Source organism: Trichomonas vaginalis, chromosome V, assembly GCF_026262505.1.
Source record: "Trichomonas vaginalis G3 chromosome V, whole genome shotgun sequence".
In the NCBI taxonomy this organism is placed as follows: Eukaryota; Parabasalia; order Trichomonadida; family Trichomonadidae; genus Trichomonas; species Trichomonas vaginalis.
Genome location: NC_067207.1, coordinates 14902420 through 14919567, shown reverse-complemented (window position 1 = coordinate 14919567; position 17148 = coordinate 14902420). Strand labels below are relative to the sequence as shown.

The 17148-nt window shown below is 34.8% G+C and overlaps 11 protein-coding genes and 4 pseudogenes across 15 annotated transcripts, besides 4 other annotated features; 11 read left to right on the top strand and 4 right to left on the bottom strand.

The window, feature by feature from the left end:
• Positions 1–16086: part of a mobile genetic element that runs on past the window's edge.
• TVAGG3_0338060 lies at positions 8–2927 on the top strand (annotated as a pseudogene). The gene has a single exon. A coding segment is annotated over exon 1 (2920 nt).
• On the top strand, positions 2968–4053 carry TVAGG3_0338050 (integrase core domain containing protein family; the record flags this gene model as incomplete). The annotated part of the gene is made up of 1 exon (XM_051230651.1): positions 2968–4053. One exon carries the CDS (start codon positions 2968–2970, stop codon positions 4051–4053), a length of 1086 nt encoding a protein of 361 aa, XP_051100381.1.
• On the top strand, positions 4693–5391 carry TVAGG3_0338040 (organellar and viral DNA polymerase type B; the record flags this gene model as incomplete). The annotated part of the gene is made up of 1 exon (XM_051230650.1): positions 4693–5391. A coding segment is annotated over one exon (699 nt), but the record flags the coding sequence as incomplete, so codon positions are not given.
• TVAGG3_0338030 (KilA, N-terminal/APSES-type HTH, DNA-binding family) lies at positions 5735–6559 on the top strand (the record flags this gene model as incomplete). The annotated part of the gene is made up of 1 exon (XM_051230649.1): positions 5735–6559. The coding sequence occupies one exon, from the start codon at positions 5735–5737 to the stop codon at positions 6557–6559; it is 825 nt and encodes a 274-aa protein (XP_051100379.1).
• TVAGG3_0338020 (uncharacterized protein) lies at positions 6847–7320 on the bottom strand (the record flags this gene model as incomplete). The annotated part of the gene is made up of 1 exon (XM_051230648.1): positions 6847–7320. The coding sequence occupies one exon, from the start codon at positions 7318–7320 to the stop codon at positions 6847–6849; it is 474 nt and encodes a 157-aa protein (XP_051100378.1).
• On the top strand, positions 7412–8103 carry TVAGG3_0338010 (organellar and viral DNA polymerase type B; the record flags this gene model as incomplete). Its single annotated transcript, XM_051230647.1, has 1 exon — positions 7412–8103. A coding segment is annotated over one exon (692 nt), but the record flags the coding sequence as incomplete, so codon positions are not given.
• On the top strand, positions 8111–8981 carry TVAGG3_0338000 (annotated as a pseudogene). Its single transcript has one exon. A coding segment is annotated over exon 1 (871 nt).
• On the top strand, positions 11032–11307 carry TVAGG3_0337990 (organellar and viral DNA polymerase type B; the record flags this gene model as incomplete). Its single annotated transcript, XM_051230646.1, has 1 exon — positions 11032–11307. One exon carries the CDS (start codon positions 11032–11034, stop codon positions 11305–11307), a length of 276 nt encoding a protein of 91 aa, XP_051100376.1.
• Positions 11392–12249, bottom strand: TVAGG3_0337980 (uncharacterized protein; the record flags this gene model as incomplete). The annotated part of the gene is made up of 1 exon (XM_001324098.1): positions 11392–12249. One exon carries the CDS (start codon positions 12247–12249, stop codon positions 11392–11394), a length of 858 nt encoding a protein of 285 aa, XP_001324133.1.
• TVAGG3_0337970 (uncharacterized protein) lies at positions 12274–12534 on the bottom strand (the record flags this gene model as incomplete). The annotated part of the gene is made up of 1 exon (XM_001324099.1): positions 12274–12534. One exon carries the CDS (start codon positions 12532–12534, stop codon positions 12274–12276), a length of 261 nt encoding a protein of 86 aa, XP_001324134.1.
• TVAGG3_0337960 (uncharacterized protein) lies at positions 12580–13014 on the top strand (the record flags this gene model as incomplete). The annotated part of the gene is made up of 1 exon (XM_001324100.1): positions 12580–13014. The coding sequence occupies one exon, from the start codon at positions 12580–12582 to the stop codon at positions 13012–13014; it is 435 nt and encodes a 144-aa protein (XP_001324135.1).
• On the top strand, positions 13042–14615 carry TVAGG3_0337950 (annotated as a pseudogene). The gene has a single exon. A coding segment is annotated over exon 1 (1574 nt).
• TVAGG3_0337940 (uncharacterized protein) lies at positions 14646–15104 on the top strand (the record flags this gene model as incomplete). The annotated part of the gene is made up of 1 exon (XM_001324101.1): positions 14646–15104. The coding sequence occupies one exon, from the start codon at positions 14646–14648 to the stop codon at positions 15102–15104; it is 459 nt and encodes a 152-aa protein (XP_001324136.1).
• On the top strand, positions 15153–15389 carry TVAGG3_0337930 (uncharacterized protein; the record flags this gene model as incomplete). Its single annotated transcript, XM_001324102.1, has 1 exon — positions 15153–15389. The coding sequence occupies one exon, from the start codon at positions 15153–15155 to the stop codon at positions 15387–15389; it is 237 nt and encodes a 78-aa protein (XP_001324137.1).
• Positions 15390–16086: a terminal%2Cinverted (terminal inverted repeat of Maverick-1B transposon ID:TVAGG3_0337920).
• Positions 16086–16545, bottom strand: TVAGG3_0337910 (annotated as a pseudogene). Its single transcript has one exon. A coding segment is annotated over exon 1 (460 nt).
• Positions 16086–16641: a mobile genetic element.
• Positions 16614–16641: a terminal%2Cinverted (terminal inverted repeat of Mariner transposon ID:TVAGG3_0337900).
• Positions 16642–17148: the final 507 nt, after the last annotated feature.

Genomic DNA, 17148 nt, shown 5'->3' with positions numbered 1-17148 from the left:
TTAAAATATGACTATTGCTGCATATGCGTATGAAACAAATGAAGCAAGAAGAGCACATGAACTAGTAAACGAAAACTCAACTTTAACCATTGAAGGCAATGATTTAGTCATTGACGATGGAAAAACTAAAAAAGTCATTGATTTCGATACTTTTAACACTTATGACCCATTCATTACAACAAGCAAGGTTCCCATCATAAATGATGGAACGGTGCAATATATAAATTCTACAGTAGATGCCTCATTAGTGAAAGTATTAAATGTTCTCATTGAATTGTTAAAGAGCTTTCGATTTGACGACAACATTAAATGCCTAAAGAATTTAGTCATGAATGAGAAACAAATTCTCGGCGTTGCTGGTAGCAGTAATGATGTACACCTTATGACATTAGAATATTATAACGAACATAAAGATGAACTGAAAGGAGAGAAGGGTGACACCGGACCACAAGGAATACAAGGAATACAAGGAATACAAGGAATACAAGGACCTCAAGGCGAAAACGGTTTGGATGGAAAGGATGGAAAGGATGGAAAAACTGCTAAATCATGGATATGGGACCTTATAAATACTGGTTTAACAGCTGCTTCATATGGAGTTCTTCAATACCAAATCGGAAAGATATGGGCAGTACTTGGTGAAGAAGCTTTAGATGACGTTAAAAATGCTTTGAACTTCATTTCAAATGGTTCGGATACTATTAAAACTTTATCTGGTTGGATGCAAGAAACAAGGAGTCAAATAGATACTGTAAGACGTATAGCAAACAATGCACGTACGGGATTGGATACTTTACGACAAGCACAAAATACACTAAAGGAAGCAAATGATATTCTTGGCTCAGTATCAGACATGCATGAAGATTGGCTTAAAGGTATTGACAAATCTTTAAAAAATCACAGTCAGTCTATTGCTGACTACAAGAAAAGTATAGATTTTTTACATAGTGCTATGGACGTACATGATGGAAGCATAAGGAACTTACTTAATGCTAACAATAACTTACCAGGAACTATTAAAGCATTTATAAAGTCCTTTGTAAAACCCAGTGCTCTAACATTTAGGTCTTTGAGAGCAAGAGCATTGAAGTCAAGAGATGCAGAAACTCCAACAGAACCTACAGAAGGAACTGAAACAACAGAAACTCCAGAAGAACCACCAAAACCAACAGCTAATGAAATATTGTTCGAATATTTTCCAAGGTACTCTGTTCTCATTGCATACATTCAAGAAATACTTAAGAAAGCAGACTTGACTTTAGGAGATGATGAAAGTTCTGTATATCTTTCGTTCCAGTTTCAAATAGCAGAACTTTTGAGACAGATATGCTTAATGTATGACAACATCTCTGATTTCACAAGATATGATGACGACCATGACCCCGAACACGGTGAAGAAGAAGTTTTACAAACATCCATTAAGACAGGAAAGGTTTTAACACAAAGTCTCATTATTGACACCAAAGATGGCGAAGTGGACGTTCTTCAAGAGCTGAGAAAAATACTTCTTCGGGAGGTGGTGGTAGGCATGAACTTGAAATAAATGAGATAGAAGAGAAATTAGCCGAAAAAGCAGATAAAAACCATGTTCATTATATAAGTTCAGACGAACAGATTATAACGGACTACCATGGATATTTAACACAGGATGAACAAATAAGCACTGAAGATGTTAATGAAAGAAGATATAAATTCATTCGTGCTAAAGGTTATGACATAAGCTGTACTGTAGTACAGTATGACACAGGTAAAGCACCAGAAGCATTTGGTTATAACGATGAAATTTATGCTTCATACTTCTTTGTTAACGGTGTATTAGTTGAACCAAGATTTACATTGAGAGTTAAGGCAAAATAACTTTTGAAGATGCTATTAAAAGTAAAGCTGACAAAGATGAACTTGACGCAACGAACAAAGTTTTGAAATCTCATAAACACAATATCTCCGATATAAATGAACTTCAAGCTACATTAAATAGTAAAGCTGACAAGAACCATACACATGAATCCTTCACTACTGTTAGAGCAGACGACATAATATTGAACTATACCCTTGGTTCAAGTGCACCTTTAGAGAATCCAAGTACAAGCGTAAAAGATACACTAAACTCCTTAAATAGTAAATGTATGAATATCGAAGGTCATGTCAGAAACTTTGAAACACATGAACTACCAGCAATGTTAGATAAAAAAGCAGATAAAGAACATACACATAACTCCTTCTCAACTGTTGCTATAGAAAGTATTGAAGGAACGGTTGGCGGAACTGGTGGGGAGGGCGGAGCCCCGCCGCACGCGGCTGCATTATATTGTAAACCTCCTAACTTTCCACAAGGTTTAACATCGAATGAAAACATAACGACGATGAGAAACATTAGATGTAAAGATGTTTATGTCATGAAGGATGAACATAATATTAAATTCACTGCTCAAGATTTATATGACAAGAAAGCAGACAAAACAGAGCTTCAAACATTAAAGACAGAAATGCTTCAAACATTATATCCTATAGGCTCTATTTATACGTCAATGAACTCAACAAATCCAGCAACAGTTTTAGGTTTTGGTACATGGCAGCAGATTGTAGACAAATTCTTATACTGTGCTAACTCTTCAAAGCAAACAGGAGGTTCGAAGAAAATTACTGAAGCAAACCTTCCACCGCACACTCATACAGGAACTACAAACACAACAGGTAGTCATTCACATTCAATAACAAAAAGAGGTTATACAAATCTTGCAGCAGGTTCGGATAGACAGGGAATGCATAGATATGATATTTCAAGTGACCCAGTAGATTCAAGCGCAGGTATTTTCTGTGGAACCGCAGGAAATCATGCCCATACTTTCACAACAAATCCAACAGGCTTGGGTGCAGATTATATGCCACCATTTGTGACTGTATTTGCATGGTACCGCGTTCAATGAACGCGCTTGAGCCTAGAATAAAATCTTTAACTTTACATAAATGAGCTTGAAAGAAGTATTCGAACAACATCCATGGAGGTCATTTAAGAAGTTCAATGAAGCTGCAAAGAGTTGGGGATTTACTAACAGAGCTGAAGTGAAAAGGTTCTTTGACAAAAATGTTGTACATCAAACAAAAATAAACCCTTACGACTACTTTTTACCAATTTACTCCAACGCTCCTGACGCATACCAATTTGACACTCTCATTCAAAGCAGAAAAGGAGGACATAAACCATTCCTCATCTTCATAAATGTTAACACTCGCAAAGCATATGCATATCCAATGAGGAATAAAGGAACTCGTGAAGTGTTAAGAGTTTTACAAAAGTTTGTAGCAGAACATAGCCCAAGTACTTTAACATCAGACCAAGACAGTGCTTACCTCAGCAATGAAATCACAGATTTTCTCATTAAACATAACATAACTCACTACACTATTGAAGACCATAACCATAACATACTCGGCATCATAAACCGCTTCATAAGAACGCTCAGAGATTTAAACCAAGAGCGAGACTTTACCGAAGAAACAATGAAACATTTTCTCGAAGTATATAATTCCTCAACGCATTCTACAACAGGCCATACACCAAATTCAATGACACAACAACAAGAAGAAAAGTATATACAAAAGAAACGAAGCCAAACACAAAATATCAGAAATTCAACACAATTTACCCTCATTCCTGGAACAAAAGTTCGTGTAGTTCTTGACGACAAACCGTTGACAAAGAAACGTTTAAGGTTAAGTAGAAACTATTATATCGTAGACTCTACGCAAGGTAATGGATATCTTATAAAAGCTGCTGACGACTCCATAGCGTTTTACCCTCGTCATAAATTAGTCGAAAGTAGTAATGGCAAACTTGCTGAAACCATTGACGAAGCAAAGCGAGGAGTGGTTATTGAAATACTTGGCTATAACACAAACGATGACACTTATAAAGTAAGATATGAAGGAGGCGTTGAAGATGTTATACCATCTAAGAACTTGAGAGAGTCGAAGCCAACACATCTGGGACCATTAGAGCGGGAGTACTGGAAAGACAAAAATATGCCAGAAAGAATAAGAAAATTCTTCTAAACTTTTTCATTAGATGTAAATCAGACATGAATGAGAACAGTCATGATATCATTAATGGTACCATTTATTTTTGTCATAAATTTACACCAAAAATATATTTTAGGTGAAGAGGTGCGATCTCACCTCCTTTTTCACCTGTTTTTTCACCTCATGAATTTTCATGAATTTCCTTAAGATAGAAAAATAAAGTTAGTTTTATTTTTATTTATTTTTTTATTTTGTATAAAAGATATGATTTCAACAATCGGCACAACAACAATTCAAGCCACAATCGGCACAACAACAATTCAAACAACAGCACCAAACTCGTTAGTCATGAATCCAACATCTATGTTAGTAGAGATGAAAAGCTTCATTCCTTCTTCATATACTTTCGAAACAAAAATCCAGAAGATAAAGCAAGAACTTTTAACAAATAATTTAGACTGTAGTGCGAAAGATGAAACAAATGAACAGTATCTTTATGAAATGCAGGACCTCATCGACCATTTACCCAAATTGCCTGAAATTCAGCAGCAAAAGCTCACTATTCCTGAATTCGATGAAATAGAAGTCAAAGCAACTGACTCAGTAGAAATAAAGAAGTTCATTCGTAAGGTAAACTATGAGTTTCTAGGATTTCATTGCAACCATAAGGTTATGGACAAAGATTGCGACATAGTATATAAGAATGTTTCTGACATATATAAATCTGAAGAATTTAAGACCTACGACAACTTTGTTTCGTTAGTTGCTGAATGTGTATGGCAGATAAGAGATAAAGATAGAAGAGGCAAAGTATGGAACAAACAAATAAAACCAGCAACTTTTGAGATGAAGAGAGCAATTGACGCTTTAGTTGTTTTAGCAGGTAAGGTTTCAGAATATAACGCAAAAATGAACCCGCAATGTTCTAAATGTAAAGCAGCAATGAGGAAATATAACTACTCCGTCAAAGAGATAGAACGTATGAGAAACGACTATGCAGACTTAAAGAAAGATATGTCAAACAATGAGTTTGAAACAGTTAAAAAGATAGACAATGACACCAAATTGGTTAGAATTGGTGATTTAAACGTAAGATACTCAAAGAAATACAACAAATATTCTTTGTCAGACATTATATCTCCATCTGGAAAGAGACCGCAGGACTGGGTTAAAATTGCTTCTACTCAGAAAATTTTGACAAGAAATCCTGAGCTTATGATATCGGTAAAATTCTATGGAACTGCAGCATATCTTATAGACAAAAGTCTTATACCAATAGTTTTGTTATGGATTGACCCAGTTGTTGGATATAACTTCATAACATATGGTTCATTCGATACGGAACGTTGCAGTGAAGGCTTACTTTACATCGTTCAGAAACCGAAGGACTTCAACACAAAAAGATATAAGATAGGAAGGACATATAATATAACTCTAAGATATGACAGTACAGTCAATAGAGTCAAGGTTGTGTTAGTTAATGATATGAGAGCTGCTGAAACAGAACTACTTGAAAAGTTTGAGAAAATGTATGGTGCTCCCATAAAAGGTAAAGAAACGTTTGAAGTAGATGAGATAGATAAAGCTATAAAATTATTTGACGAAGTTGCTGAAAAATACATGTAAAGCGTTTATTTTTGGTCTTTTGTGAAAGTCAGAAAATAAAGTTAGTTTTATTTTTATTTATTTTTTTATTTTGTATGTAAAGACAGATATGTCAACAACCGAGAACACAACAACAGTTATAGTTCATGAAGCCATAAATGAAGAATATGAGTACATACAGTTTAACAAACAACTCCGTCTCATTCGTTCGGTCAAAGACGATATGTACCAAATGCAAAGTATTTTGACAGCATGTTTTGCACCAGATACTAAACTTCCTAAAGACTGGTTTAGGAACCAAAGCACACAAGAACTTTTGAGCGAAGCACAGCGAGTAGGGAAGAAACCCCAGTCGCCAAAACTCTATGAAAATCGTGAAAAATTGCCAAACGGTTTGAGAGGATATTATGTTCATAGACTTCTCGTAAATGCTGTAGCAATGTGGGCTTCACCTCGTTATGCTTGGTATGTTTGTAAACTTCTTGACGAAATTCACAGACAAGAACGCGAACAGATGGAAAAGAAACTTCAAGCAAAAGACGAAGTCATTGAATCCAAAGACAAAAGCATACAGAAAAGAATACCGCGTTCAGTACCAAAAGGAAAGGAAAAGAGTTATAAGTATATGATATATACTGAAGAGATGGAAAATGAAGAAGACAGAGATATGGTTATGTTGCATTTAGTCAGAAGAAACAACAAAAGCTTTTACGACCTCGCTAAGATATATAAATCTGACAGAAACTGGTTCTATCGTGAAAACTTACCGATTTCAATGACACCGAATGAGCAAATAAAGGAAATTGTCAAAAGTACTCTTCCTCAAACACACTATGACATCAAAGGTTGCACAATACTTACATTCAAAGAAGACTTACCATTACTGAAGGAAAAAATAACAGAGTATTTCGATAACTTCAAAGAGGAAGAATGAAAATCTAAGCTAATTTTATTTTTTTTATAAAATTTTATCTCATATGAAAGAACATGAATTTAGAATATTCGGAACTCATGACAGAAGAAGAGAACGAACAACATGTAAAAGATTATGCAAAATTTCTGAAGACATACAAAGCATTTAAACAATATCTAAATGCTTCTAAAGATTATGCAAAATTTCTGAAGGTATATAAAGCTTATGAAAAAGCGTATGAAAAGTTTATACATTGGGGAATTGTTGTAAAATATCGATATGAATACTAACCAAAAATATATTTTTGCTTAAATAACTTCAGGGTCAATTTCTTCAACCATTTCACTTCCTTCGTCAATGTCAATAGAAGCTTCTTCAACCTTTGGTAGGAGCTTATGTATAACATCTTTGTTCGTTATTGTCTTCAGAGATGAAGGATAATATTTCACATTTGTTTCACCCTTCTTATATTCTTTCTGTTCGGAAAGATTCATAGCAATACTGAAGAAGTCAATATTAGAGTTCTTTATAACAGTATAATGAGTATCTTTGACATTCACGAAGAAACTCTTTTGTTTCAAAACTACTGCTAACTCTTGTGAAGTATAACGTTTGCGGTCAATGACGATAGCTAATGGTCTGACATACTGACCGAACTTAGATTCTTTCACAAACTTCTTGTTAAAGATAACATTAACGTTTGAAGCACCATTGAACTCATTCTTGATGGCATTAGCGAGAGCATTGTATGAAAAGAACTTGCAATCTTGCATGTGTTTCATTATAATAAAAATATTAAATTATTTTGAAAAATAACTTAAAAAAAATCTAATCTAATTTTTTCAAAAATATTTTTTTTATTTCCTACTAAAGATGTATCGGAAGTTGTCTAAGTTAGAACACTCGGAAATAAAACAACTTCTTACAGAAGCTAACATAGATGTTGCAAAGCATTACGCAACAAACAAAAAAGCACTCGCTGACTTCATTAAAGACTATAATGGTGCAATAAGTTATGATAGAATTCATGAGTTCATAAAGCCGCAACGCGGCGAGGACGAAGTCCATGCAAGAGCATTTCCTTTAAATGACGTTGCTATTGACTTATATCATAGACGTTCAGTACCTCATGAAGTAAGAAGAGAAATGTTTGACATAACAAATGCAAACGTTGGTCATACTCGTAAAGCTCTTTCGCATGATGTTCGTCAAGAGATGTTTGACATAACAAATGCAAACGTTGGTCATACTCGTAAAGCTCTTTCGCATGATGTTCGTCAAGAAATGTTTGACATAACAAATGCAAACGTTGGTGAAACAAGAAGAAGAGACGACACACTGAAACAACAGAGAAGAGAGATGTTTAAAAGTGCTATAGAACAAGTTCGCAAAGCTAACGATGTCATTCGTTCCATTGACGACAAACCAAAAGAAGGTGAGAGATGGTTAAAGAAAGATGAAGAGAATAGGAAGAGAAATGTGAAGTCAGGCAATAGACTCATTGACTTTAACATCGAAGCTTTAGATGAACCAAACAGAGACTACTTACACAAACATTTCGGTAAGGTTTTCATGAGACTCTTAGAGAAGATTAAAATAAACTCCCAACAGAGATGGATGGTATGTTATAAACTTGGTGGAAAGTATGAATGTTCTACGTTAAACCTCAATAATATTGGAACATTACTACATCAGCTCTTGAAGGAGAACTTTATATCAGAGATAGAAGCAAATGCTGCAGGTATTGTTGAAATGCACTATGACTTCTTCTTGACAAACATAAAGAATCTTACTGAAATAAAGATGTATGATTTAACAGAATATGAAGGCTTAACGATGTCAGATGTAAAGAAAGGCAAACCAAAAAAGAGACCATATAGAGATGAAAGCACACTGACAAATGACCAGAAAGCCATTTTGGAAGCTCTTAAGCAAACAGGAAACCCAGCACTTATAGAAAGCTTTTGGAAAGATAATGGTGAAAAGAAGTTTTATAAGAAGAGAAGCGGTCAGTTCTGGAAGTATCTTTGCACATTACCTATAAATCTTGAACGCTACCAAATCTTCAATGAACTGAACAAAAGAACTGCAACACTTATGACAGAGACAATTGTTTCGTTTATGCTTGCATTCAGGCTGGAGTAAATGAAGAAACTATTGACCACATGAGAGAAGTCATTCGTGTTAGAGACTTTCCTCAAAGTAAAGTACAAGAAATTTCTGACGCAACAGGTATAGCATTTAATGTTACCATTGGTTATTTCAATGACTCAAGACATAATGAAATAAAGAGATACATACCAAAAGAATGTAAAACTGTTCGAACTATTGACTTACTTCTTGTTGAAGACCACTACATGCTAAACGAAAGATTACCAATGACAACATATTTCATTCGCAACTATATAGAAATCTTGAAGGAGTGTGGTGGAATGAACATTGAGAAACAGATGAAAATATATACAAAGAGAGAGAACAAATATGTAGTTCGTTATGATAGAACTACACCGCTATGGGATGTTATGAAAACATTGTGGGAGTGCAAATATTTCGAACCTATTTCTTATGGAGAACTTTTCACATATACGACTGACTTATATAAACAGAACCTTGCACCATTTAAAGATTTGACATATGCTCCAAAGTATTGTGTACAACTGAAGAAGAAAGCAGAGTCAAAAGAAGTAAATAAAAATAAGTGCAAGTTCATTCCTGAGCATGTTTTCTTTGCTGACTTTGAGTGTAGTACCGATGGCTTTCATAAAGCTTTTAACATATGTTACGACATGAAGATGGTTCAGTGAGTGAAAGCATTTGGGGTCAGAACTGTGCAACAGAATTTTTGGAACGACTTCCTGACAAGAGTTTAATATATTTCCATAACCTCAGTTATGATATAAACTTCATCTTAAGACACATGACAGAAGTGAAAGGAACTCCCATCATTAAAGGTTCACGAACAATGCAAATAACTGGTTTATATAAAGGAAGGGCAATTATTATAAAAGACTCTTACAGTGTTATAAATAAGAAGCTTAAACTATTTCCTGCTATGTTTAACTTACAAACAGGACCGAAAGAAGTATTTCCATATAACTACTACAGCAGTGTTTTTGTTAGCAAATGACAACAAACTGGTGTCATTTCTGAAGCATGTAAGTTTATCCAGGATGCAGATACGTTCATGAAGAACATAGATTCCATCAAAGGTTGCAGAATAGATGAAAACCATTTCGACTTAGAAAAGTATAGTACATTTTATTGCAAACAAGATGTAAGAATTTTAAGAGAAGGTTTTGTTAAGTTCCGCAATGACATATTGAAAGATTTGATTTAAACGTTTATGACTACGTTAGTATTTGTTCTATTGCTAACAAATTTTTGAGAACAGAGTGTACTTCCCGAATGGAAATTTATGACCTCTCAAATAAACCAAGAGAATTTATTTCAGATGCATTCAAGGTGGAAGATGTATGTTGTCAGATAACATTAAACAAAAGAGCAAAAAGAAACTCATTGCTGACTTCGACGCTGTTTCATTATATCCATCCGCTATAGCAAGATTTATACTTTAGAAGGAATTCCAAAGTTATTGAAGGATGAAGATGTTAAGCACAGAGTATCTCATGAGACATTTATTCGATGACGACCAAAAGGAACCCATTGGTGAAAAGTTTATGTCTGGCTTCTTTGTTCTCATTAAGATAACAGAGATTGGAATACATAGACACTTTCCTTTAATAGTTTGTGACCCTGAACTAAATCCAGAACTTAACGTTCCCAGAAGTTCAAACACTTGCTGTCTCATGTATGTTGACCATATAACATTACAAGACCTCATAAAATATCAAGGTGTCAAATGTGAAGTGTTGCAAGGATACTATTACGATGGAAACAGAGATATTAGAATAAGAGATGAAGTAAAGAAGTTGTTTGAGTTAAGGTTAAAGTATAAGAAAGAAGGAAATCCTTTGCAAGAAAATATAAAGCTCATTCTGAACAGTATTTATGGCAAAACTATTCTATCTCCTATTGAGTCAAAAATAACCATAGTAAATGACAAAGATGCTATAAGATATGCCATCAGAAACTACAACCATATAGTGAAGTTCGAAGGTTTGGATGGTTCAGATAAAACTATTTTCAAGCTAACGAAAAGCATTTGCAGACACTTTAACTTTGTCCACTTGGTGTTAATATTCTATCTATGTCGAAGAGAATAATGTGTGAAGTATTCTGTACTGCAGAAGATATGGGTTTGTAATAGCCTATAGCGATACGACGATGCACCTATAATGAAGATACCCTCGCTGAAGAGTTTGAGAAACGTTATGGAAGAGTTCTCATTGGTAAAAACCTTGGTCAATTTCATAGACTTTGCAGAAATAACACCTGGAAAACAAAGTTTAGCATACAAGTCAATATTTTGTGGAAAGAAGACCTACATAGACTTACTCACGAATGATTTAAATGAAGTTGCATTTCACTGCAGAATGAAAGGCGTGAAGCAAGATGTTATTGCTTTAACCGCTAATGAAATGTTTCCTGACTCTGTTCAGTGTTTCTATGATGAAGATAAAGGTTTAATGGTTCCGCAAGGAACATATGACAAAGACTCTGAGTTCAGTGTTATGAAGTTATATAAAGCACTTTATGACGGTCAAGAGATTGGATTTGACTTATGTAAGTCTGCTACACCTGCATTTGAAGAGAAGTTTAACTTTTCTATTCAGACTAAGACTTCTTTCATAAGAAAGCTTAAGTTCTGAGGTCATGAATGAGAAAAATAATGAGGTCATTTATTTTTGTCAGCAATGAGGTCATTCGTGATAAAAATAAGCCCATGTGGTCATTTACAATACTGCGATGGTAGAGTTTAAGAGTTGTGCTTCAATGTAGAGACAGTCCTTATGGTCTGGAGGTAAGAACACTGGACAGTTATGGTCATGAGTGGAGAACATGTCTATCCAAAACTCACGATTGAAGCCAGTTAATTTATAGTATTTAGGGTTAGGAAGTGGTGTAGTTCTTGTATGACCAATGAACTCATTTTCAACTCCCTTACTTAAGTTTGAATATAATATAGCTTGCTTTCTATCCCAAATGCCAGGTGTTACAATCTTTGAAAATTCATTTTTCCTCGGAAGCATTGCATCATAATTGAAAACATTCTTGAAGTCTTCACTTGGTTCAGAGATTTGAAATCTTATACGTAATGGATTTTCTTTCTCTTTAGCGACTTCATTGAATGGTGAGAATACAACAAACTGACAGTCATGAGTTCCATCTTCATTTTCATTAAATTCATAATGAAAGTCTATAAGTTGTGGCTGACTACCTTCTTCTTTCAGTTGTGCAAGAAACTCACGTAAAGGCTGTAAAGTTTGTACTTCAATGTTAAACTTTTTCTCGAACATCTCATTAAATGAAATCATACATTGCAACAATGTTGTATCGTCTTTAAAGTATTTGTATATGTGAATGTTTTGGGCGCTTAAAGACTGTTCGTCATTTTCTATCTCGACTTGAAGTATAAAGTCAACTTTCCTAAATGCACGTGTTATATACATAGATGTTATGCCAATGTACTTCTCTTCATTTATGTTCACAATCCAGTCTGTTGGAAACTTAAACGTTACTCTGTTCCCCTTTATTTTGACGTCAGGGTTTTCACTACTGAACGCAACAGATAAAGGTATTTGTCTATACATTTAGTTCGGATAAAAATAAACCATTTACTCTTTCTTTGCTTCAGCTTCTTTAGCTTTTGCTTCAGCTTCTTCTCTAGCTTTCTTCGCGAGCAAACGTGGGTTCTTCTGTCTTCCAGCAGCTAATGCAGCTAGTTGTTTTTCACTAAGTTTTCTCTTTGGTCTCTCTGGCTTTTGTTCTTGTTTTTGTTCCTTCAGTTCGGATAAAATTTGCTCGCGAATTTCTTTCTTCAATGCTTCAACATCTATGACCCCTTGGGTCTTGTCCGTAGGACTTGTCTGAGTCATTTGACTGCAGATAAAAAACAAAATTAAAACTTTAACCGATGTAAAATGAGCTTGTCAAAATCAGAACGAGAGTCTATTATATTAAATGACGCCAGAGGAATACAACATCCTTTCTATTACGTAAGTCAGAGTAAAGATGGTAAAATATACGTAAGAAAAAGAAAGGTTCCATTAGCGAATGCAGAAAGCGACAACATTAAGGTGCATGGCAAGGGTGAAGTCCACGAAGCCCATATAAAACCTTCTGTTCAAACTGAGCCACCAAAAGAACCAGAAGAAAAGAAGCCAGATGTACTTTCAATAACGAACCAAGAGCTTATTGCAAAGTTCGTGAATTTCATTGAAAAACAAACCGAGTCAAAGAACCCTGACCCACCAGTGAAAGAAGTTGAGACAAAAGAGAATGTACAGTTCATTGAAAATGTCAAGAAACAACTTCCACCACGAATGCCAAGAAGAAGAGTGAGAATAATGAAGTAAATAGATATTTTTATCCGAAGTAAATACATGCAGAACGAACAGTTAAACGAATTTACTCCAGCAGAGCATATTCATCAGATTCGCTCATATTTCGATATCATAGACAATGCAGTTCAAATTGGTGACACTAATAGAAAATATTCTGACGCAAAGATTCCATCACAACCTGGAACTGCTAAAGATAACACATGGGTAACATTCAATCTCTCACCTCCTGGTGAAAATATGTTGGACCTTTACAATACATTCATTACGTATAAAATGGAAGGTCAATTTATTGTAGATAAAGAAATTGGTTCAGGTTCCAATAAAACAAACCCACCAGGATTTTGGATTGGTTTCGATGACGCTTTCTATGCAGTTGCTGGATATCAAATCCTTGCAAATGGTCGTATCGTATATTCTCAAGACAACGCAAGAGAAGAAGCATATATAACTTCAAACTCACAAACTACCGAACAAATAAAGAAAGTAGATGTTTTCTCAAAGACTCGACATGAAGATGTATGGAGTCATTCGGGAACATGCAGAACAGGACAAATTGTTAGTGGTCCAATTACAGCAGGAAAATCATTTGATTTTAAGCTTCGTTTAAGAATTCCTGTTAGAAGATTCCTTCCATTAGAAGCTATTCGATTTATTCCAGCTTTTGCAGGAAACATTCAGCTTAAAGTAAAGTTCAGTAGCGACGCCTTACAATGCACATCTATATCTGTAAATGATATCATTGCTTTCAATCCAACTCTTAAAGTTGCATTTGCTTCAGATTCAAATCCACCGACAAATAAATTTGTTCCATGGAATGAACCATTCACTATGATAACGAAGGCAGTAGAAGCTAGTGGAACAGTTACTATTACAACTGTAACCAGCAACTATTTCGAACAAAGATGGATTTTAATGAATGTTTCATTCATCCAAAGTCATTCTCTTTAGACCCTAACATTTATACAGAACTTGTAGAACATTATACAAACGAGGCTTTATGTTTTCCTGTTAAAGTTATGGATTGGATTCCTATGGATGGTTCATTCTCAAAGAATACAGATAGTTCAAGTGCAACATTTACAGCAGCTTATACGCCTATTAATGTTAAAAGTATTTGGGCACTATTTAGAAAGAAAGACAACTATTATGTTAATTTTGAGAACCCTAAGTTTAAATATCTTCAGCTTTCCATGGGAGCTTATGGAAATATGCCTGCAGAACCTGAAAAATCATATGGACCTGTATTTTATGAAATGGTTGCGAACGCTTGCAATACAAACAATGATATGATAGGATTTAATGAAGATGTTATGAGGTCATTGGTGGATGATGGTAGTGTGGAACATAAATGGGATAGCTATGACAACACACATTTCTTATGTGGTTTTCCAACAGAAGTGGACTTTTGCTTCCAGCAAGGTCAAACATCTACTGCTCCAATAACATACAAATTGTCTGTTAAAGGACCTATTGAACTAGCAACTGAAAACGTACCAAAGCCACTTATTGGATTTATGAGGGATTGTTGCTTTGCAATACAAGTAAGACAGTCAGGCATACCAATAATAAGACTTGACGACTATAACTTAGCAACTGACGACAGTGAAGAATAAAGGATGAACGTTTATTTTTAAAGCTTATAAATGAGTTCTTCATCAAGCTCTCGTGAACCTTCACCATCTATGAAACAAACTTTACCAAACGATTATGGAGCACCTATTGAATATTTCTTACGAGCTGCACAATGGCAAAGAGCAGTCTCACCAAGGTTAGGTGTTCCACCAGCTCCTGTCAAAAATAGCATTTGGTCAAGTCCTTATATAAGATATGGTCTCCCACTAGGTTTGCTAGCTACAGCAGTAGCAGTAATGATGTTGAAAAGAAATAAAGCAAATGTTGTAAATAATACTGAAGTAGCTGAAGTTAAACAAACTCCAACACCTTCGTCAAAACCAACGCCTTCACAAACAACACCTTCAATGACTCCTGAACCTATGGAAGTACAAACTCCTGTTCAAAAGTCAACTCCTAAACCGACTCCAACATTTAAACCAGAACCTACTCCTCAAATAAATCGTAAAACTCCTGCGTTTCCTTACTGAAAAAATAACGTTATTTTTATTTAATATTAAAATTTTTATTTGATTGAAATGACAAATAAAGTCACTGAAGCAATGAAACAAAAGTTTTTGGTAGAATACATTAAATCAGGAACTATTCCAGAAGGTTTTTACATTCATACTATGAAGGATGGTAGAGTTCAGTTTAGAAAGATAAAGCAACCATTAGATAAAGAAGGAATTTTGAGAAAGATTAAACTTCATGAGGACAACATTGCTGAACTTAAGAAGAAGTTAGAAGAGTTGGAGAAAGGAAGAGAGTTATAAAACAATGAATTCAAGTGGGTGAAAAAAAAGAGGTGAAAAAAGAGGTGAGATCTCACCACTTCACCTAAATTTATTTTTGTGCTATATTTTCATACGTGTGAGGGTGGTGATATCATTTATTTTTAAGTTTATTTTTACTGAAAATTTTTATTTGGATGTAAATGACGAAAACTATTGAGATAACAAACTACAACGGTCATGAGTTCAAGAATTTGTTCTTTGTTCCTCGTGAAAATACATTCTATCAGATACGAGGGAGAAAGGGTAAAGTTAGTTTGAGCGTTTACGACAACAAACATAATGGGAGATATATAAAAGCAATAGATACAAACGGTAAGCGTGTTTCATTAGCTTTGTCAAAACTTACAGGTATAAACTATGACAGTGATTTTGACCTATATGAAGAAGAAAGTGAGTCAGAAGATTATGAGCTGTTATGTGAAGCACAGCAATGGGAAGCGCTGCAATACTTTTGTAAATGAGAACATTAGTGGGAACGTTTATTTTTTCATTAGTGAAGTCGTTAGCGAAAACGTTAGTGAGGTGAAGTGGTTGGTGGCTTTGTAAATGTTTAAGGTTAAGTTAGTGTTTGTGTTTGTGTTGTAAAATATACGTTAGCGGTTTTGTAAAGTGTCAAACCGTTATCTTGGGTGGGGTGGAGCGTAGTGCCACCATACCCAAGATAACCATACTAACTGTGCGGAACCCAACGTGTATACGCTAGTTTGTAGTTCAAATAATTGTGCAGATAATAACTGACTGTTGTACGTGGTATCTTTGTCATCTCCTCTATCCTTCTGAGTGATGCTCTTGGGTCTTCATCTAGCGCTTGAAGAATTGCTTTGATTTTTCTTTGATCCGGCGATTTTTTGTCAATTTTTATGATGGGCGCCTTTTTGTTCATGAAGTGATACATCCTAACATGATACGTTACAGTGGAATAGCTAGGAGCATCCATACCGAAGCATTTTACCAATGTCTCGTAGATTTTTTTACAGTCTTTGCATTTTTTTGCAAGAGCGAGGATGTTTTCTTTATGATTCATTAAAAAAATGAAAAAAATCCCGCCAAAATTTCCCGCGAAACCGCCTCTTGTCTCAAAATTCATTTTATATCCCGGCATGGCGCCAAAATACAACATACTCATCATATACATATATTCATATTTTTTATTATATATTTATAATCAGCATATATCTCCTTTAATAGTCTCATATAGAGCGCTGTGCTAAACGCACCTTTGGACACCCTATAGTTTCTAGTTATAATTTTATCACGTTTAAACATTTCTGAGATCAGATCATGTGGTAGATCATCCAATTTTATGTAATTTTCAAATAAATGCTTTGCTAACTTAATATTTTTGAGATTATCTAACACAATTTTCTCTAATACTGAAATAGGATCTATGGCACCATCGTGATTTATGAAGTAATCATATATTTCTGGAGTTGTCTGTGCAAATTCCTTACTATCTCTGGTTTTCTTGGCTCCTTTCATTAACAAATATTTAACAACAGAAAGTCTACTTTTCTCAATTGCACATGCGAGTGCATCATACCCATCGATTGTAGTTATATTGATATCAATTCCTTTGTCGAGAAGGTACTTAACTATGTCCAAATGTCCTTGAGTTGCTGCTTCAACGAAACAGTTATACTTCCTGTTACGGCTCTTGAAGCGAGATCCTGATTCAACAAGTGCTTTAACACATGAAAGAGATCCATATCTAGCTGCTAGAAAAATCGCCGTAAGACCA